The sequence below is a fragment of the Trypanosoma cruzi genome, genomic scaffold (genome assembly GCF_000209065.1).
Source record: "Trypanosoma cruzi strain CL Brener 1047053517131 genomic scaffold, whole genome shotgun sequence".
In the NCBI taxonomy this organism is placed as follows: domain Eukaryota; phylum Euglenozoa; class Kinetoplastea; order Trypanosomatida; family Trypanosomatidae; genus Trypanosoma; species Trypanosoma cruzi.
Genome location: NW_001849574.1, coordinates 193,186 through 213,413, shown reverse-complemented (window position 1 = coordinate 213,413; position 20,228 = coordinate 193,186). Strand labels below are relative to the sequence as shown.

Here is a 20,228-nt window from a genome sequence, read left to right as displayed (position 1 = left end):
GACGACAGCCGTCAGCACGCTCCCTCCTTGCGGTCGCTTCTCTGGCACAGCATTGCTAACCTCCTCCACTGCCGCAGTCAAGTGCAGCCATGCAACATCATCGCCACTAGCAACATTTGGGATACGGGCCGAAAGGGAAGACGCCGCACGATCAAGACGAAACCGCCGCTCCGGAAGTCGCAGAAAAAGACGAACCTCATTGACCGTCAGTGGAAGGCCGGTGAAGGAAAAGCTGCGCGTGGCGTCCAACGGCTGGGAACGGAAAACAGCCCCAGTGGAACCGTGTACTACTTGCACATCTATGTACTGGCTGGCATTTAATGCCACCGAAACACTCCCTGCAATACTCAGGGTCTCCTGGGCACAAACAACGAAGACGCAGGATGTAGCCGTGAGAAACGCCAAGAGCCCCGCAGCTATAAGAGTTATTGTAGCAGAGCCTCTCATGGACATCTTGGGCAACACCTCCTATTTGTTTTTTTTGTTTGTTTGTATTTCTCCTTCTTTTTCTTTTGAATGGCTTTGCGATGATATTTGCCACTTTTTTTCCTCTTCACCGGTTGCACCACCTATCAACGTATTGCTCTCTCAGTAAACACAAGAAATGCGCAAAGGAAGAAATAAATAAAAAGTAAAGAAAAGGAGCACAGACGGTTGCGACAATGACAAGCGAACGTGCATTGGACAGCGTGTGTGTTTTTGTGTGTGTGCAAATGCATGTGCATGTACGCCTTAAATGACGCGTATACTTCTCGCCCTGCCGACCCAGCGGCACAGAGGCGGGGCAGTTCCCGCGGGTCAGCCATTGGGACGCAGGCACGCACACTGGTTAGAGACGAGCATGAGATCCGCCTGCACGCAAGGCAAAAGAACCAAAATAACACGCGCATCATGCCACAGCACTAGTCGTGGAGTCAACAAATGTGAGGAAAGGAGAAAGAAGAGAAATGCATTTGAAACTACCGTCCAGCGACGCTCCAATCCCCCTCTTCTCGCTCGCCTCTCGTCGTGCCCCTCTTCCCTGTGGCGCACTCCACAGGGCGCGTGTCACGCTGAGCGCATAAAGGGCAGAAATGCAAAACTACCTACACAGAAACTGCCGTACGCATGAAAAAGAACAAAGAAAAAAGAGATAAATTGCGTAACCCCCCTCCCAAAAAAAAAAAAAAAAAAAAAACAGTTTGATAATTCCAGAAAAAGAAAACGATGGCAAAAGTTGAAGTTGGGCATAAAACGGCATGCAAGACAATCCACAGGAACCCTCCGGTTCATTTTTCTTTTCCCTTTTTTTTTTTTTGCTGTTGCTGCCTCTGGTGGTCGTGATGGTATTGGTGAATGGAAGGTCTTCATGTATATATGCATATATGTATATGCTCCAGCATAGAGAGCAGGGGTGTGTGTCTTGTGCAATGTATATAAATGGATATCGCATCCATGATCTCCCCACTTTGTCTTCTCGCTTTCCTCTCCATTTCTTCGTTCGAGATTTTCTTCAGGTTACCAGCGTTCACCGCAGATCAGTAGGCTCGTGCGCACGCCCGATCCTACATGGAAATCACCACTGTACCACAAAAACAAGAACCAAAAACAAATATAAATAAATAAATAATACATCCTCGAGCAATTCAGCGCCTAAGCAGGACCCATTTGTCCATCAAAGGAAAAGCAGGCAATATTGCCGTGTTCACCCCCATCCTCCTCTTGAAAACCCGCCCGGGGTTCCTTGGAAGTAAAATCCTCGTCAAAGTTGCACAATATATTGCTACTAGGGCGGAATGGCGGTTGAATCTCCCGCCGACTGAGCTTCACCCAGTCAATATCCTCAAAAAAAGGATGTTTTTTGAATTCCTCCAAATCCTGAAGGCGTGTCTGGGGATTGCGATCTAAAAGTCTGCGGAGGAGGGCCTTTGCGTTCTCCGATATTACAGGCAGGCCACTCTCTTCGCCACCGACGTCGCCAAACTTCAACTCCCCCTTGAGAATCTCCTCGTACATTTCGTTGGAGTTTTCATTGAAAAAGGGCGGAATGCCTTCTATCATCTCATACAGTAAAATACCCAGAGCCCACCAATCAACTGCCCGCCCGTGCGGCTGTCCCAGGAGAAACTCAGGCGCTATGTATTCAGTTGTGCCACAGAAAGTGAAATTGCTGGCATTACTGACATTCATTTTAGCCAATCCAAAGTCTGTGAGGCATGCGTGACCGTCCTCGTCCAGTACAATATTCTCCGGCTTAAGGTCACGAAAGATGATGTCAAGACTGTGCAGGTATCCGATTGCCAGAGCTATTTCCCCGCAGTAAAACTTAGCACGATACTCGTCAAACACCTTCTCCTTGGCAAGATGAAAAAATAGTTCCCCACCGGGCAGAAAGTCAAGCACAAGGTACAAGCATTTCTTCGTCTCAAAGGCGTAATGGAGTGACACAATAAAGGGGTGACTGATCGTTTGTAGGATGTGTTTTTCTGCGGCAATATTTGAAAGCATATTGTGTTGCTGAATAAGTTCCTTCCCCATTTCTTTTATAGCATACACTTTGTCCGTGCTCTTTTCGCGAGCCACAAACACATTGCTGAATGAACCAGCCCCAATGGTAGCTTTAAGTTCAAAGTCATCCAGGGAAACTTTGTGACGTCCCCCAGTATACAAAGTGACTGCATGAACGTCACCACTGCTTTGAACCGCCGTACTGGGCTGTTCCCTATTTTCCGGTTTCACCTTCGACATCTCCCTTACCCACGCTTCCCTCTGCTCCTCTGTGTCAGCAGTAAGCGTGAACGTCTTGGAGAGGTGGTCCCCCTCAATTGTCCATGATCTAGGGTCCTTTGGGTTCTCGACGAAGCGAGCGTTGGTAAGATCGATGGTGCCCGTTGGAGAAACGTGGGGTCCAGAGGGACGCCTCTTCCAGTAGCACAGCATAGGGCCACGGAGCTCAAAATAGCGGGTCTGGTTCTTTTTGTAGAATTTCCCACCCGTCTTCTGAAGATAGCCCGAGTATTCAACGGACATCTGTCCTGTTGCCTGCTGTTTGTTGTTTTTTATTTTTTCTGGTGCTGCTGTTGTTACTGATGTTGGTGTTGGTGTTGAGTGTATTTGCCAATGCTGATTATATTGTTTTTTTGAAAAACAAACTGGACTCGCCGGTTTCGCAGCACACACACACACACACACACACAGAGCGCCGAACTTCTAATTTATTCTTTTTTCGTTGTTTTGCCGTCCTTCTGATTTCCTCCCGAATTTCTTGACGCTCATCAAAATAAAATAAAAATAAAAAATTGAAAAGAAACACACACGCAGTACATATGTAAATGGCATAAAAAGTATATACATATAAGAAACGGGGTTTCTCACATGCTATCATCAATAGCAACAAAGAAAAGAGGGAGGAGTTTGGCATAATCTAGCATCCCTTTTGCAGATTTACGCACCCCCCGCAGATATTCCCAGATTTACGCCCCCGTCACGTGCAGTCTCCAAGAATGCAACCCAAAGAACAAAATACCACCGAAGAATTCGCATTTTGTTTGCGTCAAGCTTCGCAAGCTCTGCGTGGGGCGGTGGTCCGAGATTCGATCCCCAATTAGCCTGAAGCAAAGAACAGGCACCAGCAGCACTGCTTGCCGCATCAGTGGCTACGTTGTGTTCACTCCCGTCGGTCCGAATGCGTTGTCTTTTACGCCAGCATTCCCATGCCTTTTTATTTAGATGAGCAGAATGCCACCGAGTTGCAATGGCTTCATATTGAAAATAGCGATTCAGTTCGCCGTCCGTGTTGCGGGTTCCCTCGAGTGATAAAAGAGCAACCTGGATCTCCAGCGGCAAGGCATCGTACTGTAAATTCGGTTGTTTTTTCCTCGACTTGTCCGATGGAACATTTTGCGCGGTAGACAATTCACCATTCGCGCTGTCAGGCAACCGTGAAGTGCGCAGTGCCGACCGAGCCAGACGCCGTTTTTCAGCTCGTCTTTGCATACGCTCTAAAAAGGTGCAGTGAAGCATCTGAGAAACATGTCTCGTCAAGTTTGATGTGCGTTTTTCACTGCAATCCCTGTGAAGCAAACTCTTCTCCTTCTGTTCGTAACTGTCAATTGGATGATCAATTGGTTTTTGCACCGCCATCCCAGTGCCCTCAGCGGCATTTGCCCCACTGAACGTTTGCCGTTCCTTTCGCTGTGACACTAAGGCTGTGGCATGCAGCACGGGTGCTCTGGGCACGGTGGGACCTCGCCGCCGTACACGACTAGTGGCTTTCCTTTCATTGCTTTTCCCCGGCATTTTGAGCACACTCTTCACGACTGCCATCTCTTCAGGAGATAGGGGCTCATATCCGTCTGCCGTGGAGACACGGTTTTCGGTTTGTGAAGTTACCGCGCCCGAAACTTCCTGGTGGGAGAGCCGCAGGTGATAAGGGGATGCCTGCTCATGACCCACAATGCGCTCAAGCCACGCGTTCTGTAGCTCCTGAACAGCCACATCCACATCATTTACCAGGCCAAAAACCCTCACGGGGTCCTCCATTGAGGTGTCAGTTACCCCAACGGCCGCGTGTTCTATGAAATCATCGATAGCCGCGGTGGGGAGAGATGCTCTTGCGGCATCACTCAGGCAGGGCAGTGGAGCAGCCGTTTCTCGGAAGCTCCAGAGGCCGGACATTCGGCACCCTACAAAAAAAAAACTCTGCCCTTCCTTGTGTGTACTTTTTTTAAAGGAAATTACAATAAACATCCGAAATACAGCTGTAGAAGTCATTGTAAACGTTGCAACAACTGGAAGAAAAAACCCCTCGGAAGATGATTCGGCTTTGCTCATCACGCCCAAAGATATTTGAGAAGCGGTTAAGAAAAGAAGTTGACGTTTTTTTCATTCATTGCAAACTATAAAATGTGAAGAAAGGCGTCAGGTGGCCCTCTCCGTGGGTTCCTAATGTGGCTTGCCCCCGTGCAGCCGATAAATTCGCTTCATTCCCATCCACTTCCCTCCCTTCATGTGTAGTTGGTTTAAACTAAGTCTTCCTTATGGCGCATTTGACGATAATTCCGTCTTTCTCTTCTTGAATACTTTCGAGCATTTATTTATTTACGAGCGTTTCTCCAATTTCCTGAATCATTTTATTTTCTTTTTTTTTTTTTTTTTTTTTTTTTGGGGGGGGGGAGAGGCAAAAGGAGGAAAGCCATTGCATGGCGTCTGCCATCACTTTTCATCCGGTGCAGGCAAGAACAACCTTTTGAGCGCGAGGCCGATCCTTCACAGTGCCAAGAAACTCCTCCAGAAACTCCTTCGGGACGTCCTTCAAGAAGCCCTCGTGCTCGCTGGACATGCGCTGCTCCGCCAGGGTCATAAGCTTCTCGTCATTCGCACGATTGCGTACCTGGCAATCCTCCGCGGAGGTGCAAATGACCCTGACGCACTTCAATAGCTCACGTGGCGATGCAGCCGAGACGCTCTCCTCCAGCCGTTGGGGGAGAATAACCCTTACGCTCTCCCCCGGCTCCCCATTTTCTGAATTTGCGCTGTGCGCGTTTTCTAGCGCTATACGAGCCCTCGTCAAATCTCCAAGAAAACGGGAATAAATATCCATTCTGGTCTCCTTTGTTACTTCCTCTTCATCGGGCAGGTCGGCCTCCTCCCGATCCTCACGTGGAGGCCGCCTACCAATGCAGTAATCACCAAGCAACAGCAAAAGCGCCTTTGCTGGGGCCTTTTGCTCCGCCAAAGCCTCGGCCAACGCCGCACACCGACGGAATGTGTAGCGGTGGTAACGCATGTCTTTGGTCACCGCTTCCAACATAGCCTCCATAATAGAAGGTGGCACGTCCACTCCGCAGCGGCAAGACTGGTGCATGATCCATGTCGCACTTGAAGCGTCGACATGTGGAGCCACCTTTTGTAGGCGCGTCCAAAGCACGTTAACCAATTCATCAAGTTTACGACTGAGGTTTTCCCCAGGCGGCTTCTCCAGATTACGATACCCCGCCACAGATTCCAGAATCTCCCCAACTTGCTCGTCTGTATGGAAACCTACCGTGTCTATTGCACGCTGAATGAGTTGGAGACTCGGCTCCTCAGGGACAAACAGGTGTGGTGCGGCCTTCAGTAATGTGATGACTTCGCGAGAGTGCATATTATCAACACCAGAAACAGCCTTGGATAAACGGCATTGGTCAACTCTTGCCACGTGGTCTCATCGCTCTTGCGGAGAGGGGAGCTCACCAAAACCCCGGCCAGCGTAGAGAGTTGTGTTGCGGGCATCTGTGAACACAAGACGACAATTGTCGTAGCATGGATTCCTGCAAAGAGGCGTTCGAAAATATCTTGTTCCGCTGAAACGCCTGCAATATCATCACCAACTCCACAGGACTCATCTGCGTAAAGACAGACTGCACAGCTGGAGTCACCTCCTGCAACAAGATGATATCACTATCTACCGCCGAAAGTGTACCAAGTGCATTAGCAAAAAGAGCCAAATTTTGTGGGGAAAGAGCTGCAATATTCTGGCGCATCCATTGGATAGCCTGTTTGATCCCCTCCGAATGGGGATAACTGTGAAAAGTCGCGGCGCAGTTGAGAAGCAATGTTACGGTCTTTTCGTCCTGCGTTGAGGGATCAACGCGTGCACGACGAATTGCACGACGAGCTTCCCGTTGAATGTCGCGTCTATCCCTTCCAGACTTGGCGTGTTTGTACTGTCGCTTTAACTCAAAAAGGTTCTTAGCCGCCCGCTCATCAAATGGTCCTTCCAAGGGTCTCTCTTCAGCACCACCTTCACCTCGATTACGGCCCTCACGGGTTGAATTCCCGCCCCGGGAATGCCTCTCACGACCACCCCGACCACCGTAGTCACGTCTGCCGCCACCACGTTGACCGCCATGGTCGCCCTGGTTGCCCTGATCACCGTAGTCACGTCTGCCGCCACCACGTTGACCGCCATAATCGCCCTGGTTGCCCTGATCACCGTAGTCACGTCTGCCGCCACCACGTTGACCGCCATAATCGCCCTGGTTGCCCTGATCACCGTAGTCACGTCTGCCGCCACCACGTTGACCGCCATGGTCGCCCTGGTTGCCCTGATCACCGTAGTCACGTCTGCCGCCACCACGTTGACCGCCATAATCGCCCTGGTTGCCCTGATCACCGTAGTCACGTCTGCCGCCACCACGTTGACCGCCATAATCGCCCTGGTTGCCCTGATCACCGTAGTCACGTCTGCCGCCACCACGTTGACCGCCATGGTCGCCCTGGTTGCCCTGATCACCGTAGTCACGTCTGCCGCCACCACGTTGACCGCCATAATCGCCCCGGTTGCCCTGATCACCGTAGTCACGTCTGCCGCCACCACGTTGACCGCCATGGTCGCCCTGGTTGCCCTGATCACCGTAGTCACGTCTGCCGCCACCACGTTGACCGCCATGGTCGCCCTGGTTGCCCTGATCACCGTAGTCACGTCTGCCGCCACCACGTTGACCGCCATAATCGCCCCGGTTGCCCTGATCACCGTAGTCACGTCTGCCGCCACCACGTTGACCGCCCCACTGGCCACGCTGAAATACACATTGTGTGGTACAAATGGCCCTTTGAGGGCCACGGCATCCCCACGATGCCACTCTCGATACCCAGTGCCGCATCATTGTGTCACTTCACAAGTCCTGAACCTTTTCTACAGTGCTGTCGATTCCTGACCCTCACCTCCCTCAAAAAGAAAAAAAAAGGAGATAAACAAGGAAGGAAGACATGCCGTATTTACTCAATAGTCCAAGAGAAAAAAGAGTTTAAAATGCAGCCATAACGCATATAGGCGACCGCCTCTCAATCTATGCTAGTCCAGTTCTGCAACGGAAAAAGCCTCTATTCTTATCTGTCCCCGAACAGAAGACCACGGTGTCTTTCCCACCCAGGAATCACACGGGTTGCCAGCTTCATCTAATATTGATACACTTTCTCATGGATTCTCTGCCTTCTGGCCTTCACCTTCCTCAGCTTGCAGTTTTTCTTCCCCTTCACTCACTGCGCCCCCATTACGATCGCTTCCGCCAGCTATCACTGATTGCAGGTATCGTTTGTGAAACTCGATGCGGTCACCATCTGTCGTTGGACGCTCCCTCAGCAATGCCAAAATCCACTCATTAAGAAATTCACAGACGTTCTTTTCTCGCACATATTTATTGTCCTCCACTTTCTTCTTATGGGATTCATCATACACTGAGGTCTCTTTCCCGTCTGCAATCTTCTGCACCAACTCTAAGCAGAAGACTGCTATGTTGTTAGGGTGCTCTCTGAGAACAGAGCTGGATATCAGCTCAAAGAAATCCACGGAATTTCCCTGGCGCAAGTAACTCTTCGCTTCATCAATGGATTGTTCGTTTTTCGCCCATTCCGGGACGTTCATGGTTGCGGGCTTAAGTGTGTTTTAAATGCTTTGGAGTTATATTATACAGAAACAACAAGAATTAAAGACAAAAAAAAAAAGTCGGGAGAAAAAAAAAAAAGACGGTGGAAATACGAGGAAAAAACGAACAAAAAAGAAAAAAAACAGGCCTAAACAGAAAAGCAAAATAAAACAAAATTCGCTTCTTTTTTGACAGTTGGTTGGCTTGGTTTGGGGAGAAGAGTCATATAAAACGAATTTTGTTGTACTTCTCTTTGGCATACGTTTCGTCCTTCCTTCTCTCACATTCAATCAAACACACACACACTCCCTCTCCCTCCATTACCCTTTATTTTCGCGTTTGCGCAAGTGAGAAATTACATGTTTTCCCCCTTGTCTGCGTTCCCCGTTTTTCCTCCTTAGCCCAGACAAAACACCGAAAGCCCATAAAAACACGGAAAAGCAGCGTTTAAAAAAAAAAAAAAAAAGGGGGGGGGGGGGGGGGGGGAAAGAAAGGCTGTAAAAGCACGTCTCAATGATCTTTCTCCTGGTCAACTTGTCTTCTTCCAACACCATTTTTTCGGTGGTTCCCACGTCTTCTACCACCACGTCCCCCGCCGCGTCCCGGCACCGCACCAGGAGACCTCTTTCCTTCGTTTTGTTGGCGAACAAACTCCGCCTGCTGCCAATTAAGATTACCCAAACGACGGTTGCCGTGGTACGTCTTTGGGTCCGGATCATCCCACAAGTCCTCAGCGGATAAAGGACGGGATGCACAGTTATCTATTTCTTGTGCTCTTGAAGCGTACGGATCCGCGTGATGTGTGTCTGCACCTTGTCCTTCTTGGGTTTCCAACTGAGTTGGGCGTCTTTCAAAGCTGCTGTTGCCCCCACGGCGACGATTGCGTCGTCGACGGCCCGCACCATCCCCCTTACTGTCGCCTCTCACGTGGTGCTCTTGGTTGCTCCACTGATTGCGCTGTGCACGCCCTTCCTGTCGAATTAGTTCCTGTGGAACGGTGTAGAAGTGTGGAACATTCTCATCGGTCTGCGCGGGAGGGCTAGGAAACATCGTGTTCTCAGCTCGGGTAACTCGAGGTCCAGGCGTTTGCGACATTGGTACAGGAGAAAAAAATGGTGGAGAACACATCTTTGCCTGAGGACTGCTTGACATCTTGCGAAAAAGTATCTTGGAAAGATGAACGGCCTCCCCATAGACACGTTGCGATGAGGAATATAAGTTAACAATTTTTTCAAGAACTTCTTCAATGCCTTCGTTGATAATGGCCTCAGCAACTTGATTATTTTCCCAGCATAGGTACGTCAGAGCCTTAATTCCGTGTACAAGGAGCTTGTCCGTGGTGATGTGTGAGCGCATTGCACTCACAATCAGTGGTATAGCACCAGACTCTGCCAGGAGCTTACGGTTATTCTCCGAGTTGAAAGCAAACTGGGATATAGCCCGGCAGGTAGATTTCTGTAACAATGGACTTTGATAATGCACACGCATGGCCTTCAGAATCTCGGGGATGGCCACAACAGCAACCTTCTCTTTGATTTCAGTGTTCCATGCCAAGGTTCCTAAAACGGAACAACCTAACTCCAACATGCGTAGACGCTCAAAAGTTGACATTGCACGAATGACACATGCGACACCATCAAGGTCATAAATTTGCTTTTGGGCCACCGCATTGTCAAATGCCAATGCACTTAGGCCGCCGCATGCATTCAACTGTACTTTTGGAGCATTTACATAAATTTTCATGGCTATCAGGAGAGATTCCACGCCATTTTGTTCTGTTACAGCCTTATTAAGCTTTGCATGTTCGTAGGCGAGGTGGGCCAAGGCATTACATGACTCTTGCTGGACCACTTGATTGCCACGAAAATTTCGCATCGCCGCCAAAACACATTCCACGGCATTTAGTTCAAATAGTTTGTCCTTGTATGCTGGCGAAACCAACGAAAGAGTAACAATGGCACGGCACGTTTCTTCCTGCACTTCACTCACGTGCTCATGGCGTCGCATGGCTGCAACAACTTGTTCGGGAGCCATATCAAGGTCCTCAAACGGAGCCGTGCCAATATTTGCAATCGCACGCGATGCATGCTCTTGTACCTCGTAATTGTGCAAGTGATTTCTCATGGCATCAATAATCACACCGTAACCTTTGTTTCGGGCAATATTTGCCGAGTTCTCCTCACTATTCCAGGAAAGGTATGAAAGTGCCACGCAACCGTGCATTTGTACTCTATCATAGGATGGGTGCTGTGCCATACCCCTAATGATTAATGGAATGACTCCACTTTCGCACATTGCATCGCGGTAGTTCTCACAATTAAAGGCAACCTGTGCCAAAGCTCGACATGTGTTTTTCACAAGACCAGGACTTGTATAGTGTTCCTCGAGGGCCTTCATAATCAACTCCACCCCATTCAACCGAACGACGTCTGCCTTTAAATCACTGTTCCAGCACATCGTCCCAATGGCCAGAGCTGCGTTTTCTTGCACCCGTGCACTCTTTCCGGAACGCATAGCATCCAAAATACGTGCCACTCCATTCTCTTGAATAATGACCTGCTGGCCCTGAAGATTATTAAAAGTCAGGCCGCTGAGCGCAGCACACGCGGAAACAAGCAGGTCTTCATTATCAGGAAAATTTTGCATGGCCTTAAGCACCAAAAGAATCCCGTCGGACTCCGTTATTTTTGACGTTATCGTCTCAGAGTCAAAAGAAAGATACGAAATCAAACTGCAGGCATTTTCTTGAATAGCTCCACTGGATTCATATTTACGCATTAGTTCTAATACGCGATTTAGACAACCTGTAGAATAAATCAACTGCTTTTGTGTCTTGACATTCATCGCAACGCTGCAAAGGAAATGAAACGCCTCCAAAATTGTTGCCTCTGACTCCGTGGCTTTAAACAGCGTTGCAACAGCATCCCATTCAATATACGGAGAATTAGGGAAGTTACTAAAAACATGTAAAGCATGGCTGCATAAAAGATCCGAGTCCGCGTATCGTCCCATTGCCTCTGCAAGATACGAAATAACCTTTGAATCGGATTCCAAAGAACTTGGAATACCTGAACTGGTCACATTTGCGGCGATTCGAGCAACATACCTTGTAGTTTCCTCATCCCCAATGTGTTCCCGCAAAACCTTTTCAAGGACTTCAACTCCATTGGCCTCAAGAAACTCCTTATTAGAGGAAACAAAACTATCAGGACATTCCATTACATATGATGTAAACTCTGCAAGAGCCCGACAAGCCATTTTACAAACAAGCAAATCTGAATGGTGTGCTTGAAGAGCACGAGCAAGTTGGGATATTCCATCGCCTATAGGATACAAATTAAAATGGGATAATAATGCACATGCGGCCAACACAAGTTGGTTGTTTTGTATGTTATCTTTTAACGCCCGAACGGCCACAGAGGGCGCACCACACTCAGAAAAAATAGAAACAGTGACTTCATCTGTGCAGTAATAATGTATAAGAGCACAAATCCAACAAACGGTTTCAATCCAAGTTGGGTGATGATTGGCAAATTCTACTAAGGCCTCAACCATGTGCTCGGTCTCATCGGGTGATACGGAGGCGGAGACACACGTCTGCAAGAGGTAGCACATCGTTTGGGCCGAACTCGCCTCGGTGGAAGTGGGAAAACGCTTCATAAGCAAAGCAATACGGTCCTCCGCTGTTGGTGCTTGGGCGCACAGGATGGTGTACTCTGGCGAGCTGGCGGAGACAGGGTCGTGCTTCTGCCGCGGGGTACCGGAAATGATTTGAATAAAAAGATTGTCCATATGGTTTTTTGTTTTTTTATTATTTTTAATTGTTGAGCGTTCGCGTTTTTCTCAGTGATTCCCGCCTTGTTTTTCGTTTTTTTTTGTGTGTGTTTTTTTTGTTTTTATTGGTATTATTGCGGTGGTTGTTGTTTGCTTGTTCTTATTTCCTTTTTACCTTTTCTTCTTTCCGTGTGTTCGTCTCTTTTGCACCTGTTGCCGCCGTTAATGCTGCTCAGAAACGGCCCTAAGAGGAAATAGGAATTTGAATGTTGACGTACTAATGTGTTTTTTGTTTTCAAACCTTTCGTGTGTGTGTGTGTGTGTGTGTGTGTGTGTGTGTGTGTGTGTGTGCACATGTGATTTCAAAACAGTGAAGGCAACAGAGACAGAAAAAAAGGGTAGAAGGAGTGGAAAAAAAAGGGTTTGGTAAATGTCAAGAAGAGAGTAACAAAGGGCGCTGCAAGCACGCGCAGTTAAACCACCCAATCCACCCAAACAGCAACATACAACAAAGTAGAAAAAAAGATTTTAAAAAAAAGGCAAAAATCATGAATCCATAATGTGCAAATGAGGCGGTTCATGCCCCTCTGGAGGGACTGGAAGAGGCCCGCGGGGAAATACGTCGGGTAATAGGTGTTCGCCTTGGAGAAGGTGACTGCCCGCCGCTATGAGACACCTTGCCCGTTCAAACCTAGAATTGCGCTTGGCCTCCAATTCATAATGAAGCACAATTTCGTCAATTAGCGCGTTCCATGAACCACATCGATCTCCAACGTCTATGATTCCCCCGTGTGGCAACAAAGCACAACGCGTAGGTAAGCCCCGCAGACGATGAAGAGTCCTAGTATAAGCCCAGTCAAAGTCAACAGGGAGAGGCGGAAAGAATCCCTTCTTAATCGCCACAAACATATCGCTTACATAAAAAATACGCGAGTAGGAATGATAAAGACACACCATATGAGACGTGTGACCAGGACACTTGATCGCCACCCAATCGTGGAATCCCAGTGGAAGAGGGGTTCCATCGTCCAAGCGTAACGCCCCCACAGGCATTTGCCAATATGGGCCCAACAATCCCTTGGAAAACAAAAAAGAGCCCTCACGTACTTTACGACCCAATCGAGCAGCCACAAGTTGAGATAAATGAGCCTCATAAATTTGCGCAATCCGCCCCTTCACGCCACGATAGCACTTCTCCATCCCACTTGGGCATGCAACCGGAATGCCACAGCGCTCATACCCTTTAGATGCCCCTGCATGATCAATGTGGGAATGTGTAGATACAACCAAACGCAGCCTCTCTGAGATCCGCTGCTTTTTGAACTTCCCGGCGGCCATCACCTCTTCCACGTAAAATCGAACGCGTTCCAAATCACTGGGAAACCCACTGTCAAGAAGGAGTAACTTCCCCTGCTCTGGGTACTCGACAAGGTATAGGGCCGAGATATACCCTGGGATGCAATGTATTTTCATTGGCCCACCGTCAACCGTGCGAGTCAAAACGAAGCTAGCTGATATCTCATTGCCTGATCCACGGAATCGAGCGGGCGATCCAATGTACGTAAAAAAAAAGACACGACAACGCTGCATGCCTACCAATGAACAGAAGAAAACAAAAACAAAAATTAAAATTAAAAAAATGGAAAAGGAATAGAAAGAAAGGGGCACATCTATACACAACAAGCAAAAAATGAAAAACATTCCCGTCATCCCAGTCACGCACACTGAAAAGTTCGACCGCGGAACATCCTTGAGAAATCCTTTAAATGACCCATCCCCCTCATTTTATTCTTTTTTACTTTTGATGCTCCTCGTAAAAATCCCACCTCGAACATAACCAAGTTTTTTTTTGTTTTTTTTTTTTTACTTCATCTTCTTGTTGATGAGGATTTCCTACCACTGCTGGAATCATCATTAAAAATACGAAAAAAAAAAAAGAAAAAAAACACTCTCACGGTCGCCTCTCAGAAATTACTAAGTGCTTTTTCAACAAACGGCGTCTCATCAACAAGCAATTCCTTCGCCAGCCTTAGAGCACAATCCTTTGTCAGAAGGGCGGCAACAATAGCAAGTCCAAATGCAATAGCCGTGCCTGGCCCCTTGCTTGTCAAACACTTTCCGCACCGAACCACGGGATCTGTGGACCAATGCACATGTGAGGGAATCTTTTCCTTCATCGCAGGGTAGCAAGTAACCGTCTTCACACCCTCCAGCATCCCCATTGGGGCCAAGGCCGAAACGGGGGAGGCACAAATGGCACCATACCATTTCCCCTGTGAACGCATTTCCTCCAAAATTTTCTTGAGATGCGCATTTTTGCCAAGATGATCAGCCCCTGGGAGTCCACCAGGTAGGAACACACCGTCGTACGCAGCGGCCGACTCGTCTTTCAGGAGCGAGTCGGTGGTTATTTTCAGCCCCCTGGACAGAATAAGGTTTTGACTCTCCATGACGGAAGCCACGGTCACCTGAATTTCCGCTCGGCGCAAGATGTCGGTAATGCAGGTCAGCTCAATTTCCTCTGTGCCATCGGCCGCAGGAACAAGCACTTTCTTCGTCATAGTTTTTCTTTTGGTTTGCTGTTTTTGAATTTGTTGTAATGCTGTAGAATTATTATTAGTATTATTATTTTCCACTCTATGTGTTGTGGCGGTAATCCATGCAGCAAAATCAAAAAAAAAAGCAAAGAAAAACGCATTGAAATAATAGAATGAAGGGATGGTGGTAAATAATGGAAAAGAAGAAACAGAGTCTCACACACACACATTCTGTCATGACGCAAAATCCAACGTGTCTTCACTTCCATTATGGACTCAAGGAGCTGTCACATGCTCCGCCGACAGTACAACAGAGATATTACCCCCAACGGGAAGTGCACATACGCAAAAAGAGGGGCCGTCAGCGGAACTCGAATCAAGGGGTAGCACATGCCCCAGAACATGTACCAAATCGCCCAATTTGATGTATCTTTTGGCAAAGGACGCCAGTGTGGCCCCATAACAGCGCACCTGTACAGTAACTGGCCTTGATGAAGGCAAAAAGGGCACATTGTACTGCACCAAAAAACGAGCATGTGGTCCATTTTCATCGACAGCGGTGACACTATTCTCTTCGATAGAACCCTCTCCGCCGTGCATTTGTGCCACCGAGAGAACTTTTCCAACCAAGGTTACTACTGCAACGGTCCCAGGAGAGTTCAATTGGGGAAGTGCAGAAAGCCTTCTTGACGAATCCCCCGCGGGGGTGAAGTGCTGTGGAGATTTCTCCTGTATCAACTCCGCACTGGAAAGATGTAGTGCCGCAGGAGGTGAGACAACATAGCGGGCATGGCGCCGCACCTCTCCTTTCTTCGCTTCCTCCGCCTGGGACAACGCGGCCTGATCTCTGGCCTCCTGTACTAGCCGTTGAAGGTGTTGTTGCTTGGAAAGCTCTGCAAGAATATCGGCTTCTTCTGCAGTGGCAGTTTCTACTGGAGTGGCCGTCGTACCGCCGCCATTCATTTTTTTCGAGGATGTCGATGTCTCCATTTTCAACTGATTATTTCGTTGCGTTATGTCGCACGCGTCCAGCTCGGAGAAGATATCATGGAGGAGGGAATCACTATTGAAGCGCTGGGCAACGCCCGCAAAAAACAGCCTCCAGGGAAGTAACCTGCGCATGCACTGGACACATGCAAAAAAAAAAAAAACAGCGTAAGAAAGAGGAAATAGTGACCCCAACAAGTTCAAATGAGAAGGCCACGCCATCAACTTCCTGTGACTTCCACAAAAATGGGGCACCACGTAAAAAAGTGCGAAGCAAAACGTGCCCACACTCTATCTCAAAAGGAAAAAAAAAAATCGATAATGTAGAAAAAAAAAGCAAAGCGCTTCAAGCTGCCCTTCCTTGAAACTCCATCGGTACATCCTTGTCGACTTCCCATGCGCATTGTTTCATCCAGCGGTTAATCACCCGCAGCTTTTCATTCACAGAAGCAAGTTCATTTTTCCTTACTTCAAGGTCACGATAGGCATGCTTTAATTCCTTTACAGAATTGTAGTCACCCATGGAAACGTCCAACTGCCTCTTCAATTTATCGTTAGTCTTTTTCAGTTGAAAGTGTTCACGTCCCAAAGATAAGGCATTCCGCTTCGCATTGTCGGAAAAATCCCCCGTGGATTCCACTCTATCCTCAAAACCCTTATCGTGAACCTCATCATTATCCTCCCTCTTTAAAGGATTTGCACTCAAATCGCTTTGATATGCCGACTCCGCCTCGCACACCAGACGCTCAAATAGACGCTGCTTGTTTTTCCACGCCTCAAGCTCATCGCGCAATTCCTGGAGGCTTCCAGCGCAGTTTTCAACAGTTTTCTTCGAATCCCTTTCTACTGCCATGCACGCCTCCTGAAACTGGATATCTCGTTGGCGTCGAAGATGCACCTGGTCAAAACCAAAGCGACTCAAGCCAGACCAAATTGTACAAAGACACGAGTCACAGCGGTCAATTGCCACCTTTGCGGAAGGGAAAAAAACTTGTGGGCGATTTGTTTCGGCTTCACCGCTTTTCGAATCAAAGGAGTCACTGTCATTATTTGTCTTCTCTAAATCTTCCCACACACTATTGCTGTTCACGGCAACACTAATTTTTCCAAGTTCGTGAAGCGAAAGACGAGAACATGCAGCAAGGCACTCCATAGTTTCTTCTGCTTTCTCGAGTAGTGCGCACTTGTCCTTCAAATTCTCCACTTTCTTCGTGATAATCAAGTACTCCTCAAAAAATGGATCACACTCCGCCTTGTTGGAACCGTTCGACGCTATTTGTATGCTATCGTTTCTTTCCTTTATTTCAATATCCTGCTGCATCAATCCAATTTGCATATTCATCCCGTGAAGTATCTGTTGAAGTTCATTATGGTGGTTGTTCATCTTCTGCAGAGTTTGGTTGACATCGCTTTCAAACAATTCAGTACGATGAATAGCTTCAGAAATTTGCGATAACTGCTTCGATACACGCTCAGCCTCCAAAACTCCACGCTCTAGCCATTCCAGAATATTTCTCTTTTCTTCCTTAACCTGCTCAATCTCGCTAAGCATTTTTTGCATTGTCTCCGACTTGTTGAGTAAAACTGGTGACTGCTGGGAACGGTATTGCAAGAGCTCTTTTTCGGCTGCTTGGCGCTTGGCCGTCTCGGTACATACTTTTTGTTCGAGATCCGTCACCCTACTGTTCAGTGCCTTGCGACCAGAATAAATTACCATCACCCGCCCTAGCTGTGGAAAAAGTTTATACACTAAAAAAAGAGAAAAGAAAAAAGAAAAAAAAAACAGCAAAACACTGAGTGTTTGTGAGAGAAAAAAAAAATTTGGAAACAGACAGAATGTGACTTGGATTATCTCGGACGCATACATACACATTGATAAGAGTGCAAAAGACGCTTTCATTTGGGAAGCAGCCCTGCCTTGACGTAGTCCAATCTTTGTTTCTTTGTTAACATCTGCTCGTCGATAAGGTCCATGCGAGGTTTTGTTAGTGTGTTCAACTCCTTCCCTATGTTCCACCTTGATGGACTACTAAGCTCAAACACAGAGGGAAAGGACTTTACCCTCACCGTTGACCCGCTTGTGGCGTGCTGCAAGGTGTACACTTGCAGTTTCGATACGAAAAACTTTCCAGTCCAGTCGCCTGTTATGTAGTTCTCCTCTGGTAAAAAATATGTCTGACTCTTTGCCGTCATAAAGCTCCAAAAGTACGGCGCGCTTAAGTTCATCGCGTGAGTATTTTTGATGTGTGGCCGGCGAAGAAAGGGAAACTTCCGCTGCCCGCGGCGGGCCAAATAGAAGCCAAACGCGGACTTTGCCATTTTTAAAAAGCGCTTCTGGTTGTTGACAAAAACACCAGCTACCATTGCGGTGCTTGGCGCCATATGAAGTGTGGCAGGACAACAACGGCGAAGCATGCTTCTTCTCTGTGTATTCTCATTCACCTTCCCTCCAGCAAGTCGTTTAAATAAAAATAAAAGGAAAACACCAATATTCTTTCTGTTGTTGATGTCGTCGCTGTTTTTTCTCAAATTTGTTGCAATCCACCAAATCGAAAATAAATAAATAAAATTGGCGATAACAGTGAAAACAAAATGCCCTCCCAAGCATCCATTTCCAGATTTTTTTGCCTCCCAAAAACCAGGGGTGGAAAGACAACAAAACAATAAGGAAAAAAGATGGAACATACATCCTCCTATGGTTCAGCTTCTAATTCTAAAAACGGCTTCCCATAGACACATACGCACACGCACACGCACCATGGAAGCAGCTTGGTGAGGCGGTAGAAGCATAAATACACCATGTACCTTTATAAGAAAAAAGACCCCCACTCCCCACTCCCCGTTCCCAAATATATATATATATATATATATATATTTCAAAATAGAGGCATCATACAGAAATAAAAAAACTTAGGAAAAAATATTTGTCACGATAAGGCTTAAAATATGTTTGCGATAAGTGTTTCTGCATTTAAAACGAGTTTTTGAGACGTTTATTCCTTCCTTCAACGCATAAACGATAATAACTAAAAAGAAGACTTCCCTCAATTCATTGCTTTTCACTCATTCCACTTTTTCTCTCAGCTTTAAAGGCAAGTTAATTATGGCATCCTCAATCTCATTTGCCTTCGGATCACTGAGATTTTGTGTGATCTGCTTCTGCGCCGCAATGACCTTGGGTTCAGCTCTGTAGCGACCCAAAATGGTTGCCTGCCCAGTCACAAAGCTTTCTCTCTTTAAAGAGGCTCCAGTAAGCAAAACCTCCTGATATTTTACCCTCACACCACGGAAATTCCGCTTGCACAGAGAAGTTAACTCGTAGTGCACAGCATCCATAACTGCGGCAGATGCAGCAATCGCCTCCTCGCTATTGGTGTGGCGCCCAGTTATACAAATGTACAGGTATTGACCTTCTTGTTTCATAATGCCGCGAAGAGGAATATCTGTTTTTGTCGTAGCATCCCTCACTCCTTTGGAACCAAAAGCACCATACTTCAAACGGCTTTTCCCGAATACCAAAAAGGACGCGTCTACCCAGTTCATAACCAAGTGTCGTGGATCCTTCGAAGGTAAATGTGAAAAGGGAACCAGCCTCGTTTGGAGAGACGAAAAAAGAGTCGGTGGATTTGCATTGAGTTTATATTGTCTTGCAACACCGTCTCCATTGCAAGAGATCATGTACGATAGATAGTAAATCAAACAATCAGACATGCGCACCGAGAAATGAGATGGGGAAATCACGGCAACTTCGGCTCCCAGAGGCAATCCCAAGCCCATGACACAAAATAACTCTTGTACAGTTTTTAAGTCATTACCCACCTGTGGCAGCAACTTTGCGTTGACGATCTGAGTAACATCACCTGTCACGATACCCTGACCCCATGTGGTCTGGCAACGGCTTAACGCAGAGTAATCAAAGAACATAACTTCGCGATCTTTGAGGAAAGGCGTTCCATTTGGCACCCTTGTTAGAGAGTTTGGGCACATGAATAACGAGTAATTCACAAGTAGGTTGTTCGGATCCAATACGACAACTCCATCGTGTGGAAGCGGTTTAGAATCACCGAGACGTGGCAAATACTTGGGTTCAATAATGGCGTTAGGAAGAGCAATAATAACCCCACGGGAAAAAAGTTCACGAACCACGTAGTTTTCAGTAAAAACACCATAACTCGTCTTTGAGTCCAGACATAAGTGGTCGGAAATTAAGGATCTAAGTTCTTTTTCTTGCATTGCCCATCGAACCTTCCTCTCACGAAGCAAACAGGTAAGAAGGGTCACAATGCCTTGTCGCAAACGTTGTTGTGCCTGTAGAAGATGTGAAGTTTTTTCAGTTGAGCTTTCCAATAATTCGTCTCCAAGCATATAAGTTAGGTGAGATGCGGTGTCCTTGGATGATGGCAAAAGGCTGCTTGGACGATTGGAGTAAAGTTGAGAAACAATAGTTCCCAAAAAGTTGTTCAATTCTTTAAAATTCCTTGGTCCCTGGTCCTTTTTTGTGCTCGAAAACTGACCATTCTTTTGTGCTCACAGCAAAGTTGCC

At 47.2% G+C, this 20,228-nt stretch overlaps 11 protein-coding genes and 1 pseudogene across 11 annotated transcripts, besides 17 other annotated features; all 12 read right to left on the bottom strand.

Annotated features, from left to right (window-relative positions):
- Positions 1–453, bottom strand: Tc00.1047053509047.119 (hypothetical protein, conserved; the record flags this gene model as incomplete). The annotated part of the gene is made up of 1 exon (XM_804852.1): positions 1–453. A coding segment is annotated over one exon (453 nt), but the record flags the coding sequence as incomplete, so codon positions are not given.
- Positions 1–1,795: a sequence feature (heterozygous, non-Esmeraldo-like haplotype).
- Positions 1,156–1,177: a microsatellite.
- Positions 1,590–1,611: a sequence feature (AT_rich).
- Positions 1,633–3,009, bottom strand: Tc00.1047053509047.110 (rac serine-threonine kinase, putative; the record flags this gene model as incomplete). The annotated part of the gene is made up of 1 exon (XM_804850.1): positions 1,633–3,009. The coding sequence occupies one exon, from the start codon at positions 3,007–3,009 to the stop codon at positions 1,633–1,635; it is 1,377 nt and encodes a 458-aa protein (XP_809943.1).
- Positions 1,796–2,495: a sequence feature (areas merged during assembly that could not be assigned to a particular haplotype. This can correspond to areas where the two haplotypes were merged or to regions with more than two copies in the genome that were merged during assembly.).
- Positions 2,496–2,899: a sequence feature (areas merged during assembly that could not be assigned to a particular haplotype. This can correspond to areas where the two haplotypes were merged or to regions with more than two copies in the genome that were merged during assembly.).
- Positions 2,900–20,228: a sequence feature (heterozygous, non-Esmeraldo-like haplotype).
- Positions 3,029–3,086: a microsatellite.
- Positions 3,153–3,176: a microsatellite.
- Positions 3,257–3,280: a sequence feature (AT_rich).
- Tc00.1047053509047.100 (hypothetical protein, conserved) lies at positions 3,424–4,812 on the bottom strand (the record flags this gene model as incomplete). Its single annotated transcript, XM_804849.1, has 1 exon — positions 3,424–4,812. The coding sequence occupies one exon, from the start codon at positions 4,810–4,812 to the stop codon at positions 3,424–3,426; it is 1,389 nt and encodes a 462-aa protein (XP_809942.1).
- Positions 5,110–5,144: a microsatellite.
- Tc00.1047053509047.80 lies at positions 5,201–7,628 on the bottom strand (annotated as a pseudogene).
- Positions 7,940–8,386, bottom strand: Tc00.1047053509047.70 (hypothetical protein, conserved; the record flags this gene model as incomplete). Its single annotated transcript, XM_804848.1, has 1 exon — positions 7,940–8,386. The coding sequence occupies one exon, from the start codon at positions 8,384–8,386 to the stop codon at positions 7,940–7,942; it is 447 nt and encodes a 148-aa protein (XP_809941.1).
- Positions 8,434–8,563: a sequence feature (T-rich).
- Positions 8,854–8,873: a microsatellite.
- Positions 8,898–12,179, bottom strand: Tc00.1047053509047.60 (hypothetical protein, conserved; the record flags this gene model as incomplete). Its single annotated transcript, XM_804847.1, has 1 exon — positions 8,898–12,179. One exon carries the CDS (start codon positions 12,177–12,179, stop codon positions 8,898–8,900), a length of 3,282 nt encoding a protein of 1,093 aa, XP_809940.1.
- Positions 12,185–12,347: a sequence feature (A-rich).
- Positions 12,468–12,512: a microsatellite.
- Tc00.1047053509047.50 (metallo-beta-lactamase superfamily, putative) lies at positions 12,708–13,871 on the bottom strand (the record flags this gene model as incomplete). Its single annotated transcript, XM_804846.1, has 1 exon — positions 12,708–13,871. One exon carries the CDS (start codon positions 13,869–13,871, stop codon positions 12,708–12,710), a length of 1,164 nt encoding a protein of 387 aa, XP_809939.1.
- Positions 13,782–13,802: a sequence feature (AT_rich).
- Positions 14,126–14,722, bottom strand: Tc00.1047053509047.40 (hypothetical protein, conserved; the record flags this gene model as incomplete). The annotated part of the gene is made up of 1 exon (XM_804845.1): positions 14,126–14,722. The coding sequence occupies one exon, from the start codon at positions 14,720–14,722 to the stop codon at positions 14,126–14,128; it is 597 nt and encodes a 198-aa protein (XP_809938.1).
- On the bottom strand, positions 14,975–15,907 carry Tc00.1047053509047.30 (hypothetical protein, conserved; the record flags this gene model as incomplete). Its single annotated transcript, XM_804844.1, has 1 exon — positions 14,975–15,907. One exon carries the CDS (start codon positions 15,905–15,907, stop codon positions 14,975–14,977), a length of 933 nt encoding a protein of 310 aa, XP_809937.1.
- Positions 16,032–17,402, bottom strand: Tc00.1047053509047.20 (uncharacterized protein; the record flags this gene model as incomplete). The annotated part of the gene is made up of 1 exon (XM_804843.1): positions 16,032–17,402. The coding sequence occupies one exon, from the start codon at positions 17,400–17,402 to the stop codon at positions 16,032–16,034; it is 1,371 nt and encodes a 456-aa protein (XP_809936.1).
- Positions 17,437–17,468: a microsatellite.
- Positions 17,582–18,370, bottom strand: Tc00.1047053509047.14 (hypothetical protein, conserved; the record flags this gene model as incomplete). The annotated part of the gene is made up of 1 exon (XM_804851.1): positions 17,582–18,370. The coding sequence occupies one exon, from the start codon at positions 18,368–18,370 to the stop codon at positions 17,582–17,584; it is 789 nt and encodes a 262-aa protein (XP_809944.1).
- Positions 18,535–18,560: a microsatellite.
- Tc00.1047053509047.10 (uncharacterized protein) lies at positions 18,749–20,050 on the bottom strand (the record flags this gene model as incomplete). The annotated part of the gene is made up of 1 exon (XM_804842.1): positions 18,749–20,050. The coding sequence occupies one exon, from the start codon at positions 20,048–20,050 to the stop codon at positions 18,749–18,751; it is 1,302 nt and encodes a 433-aa protein (XP_809935.1).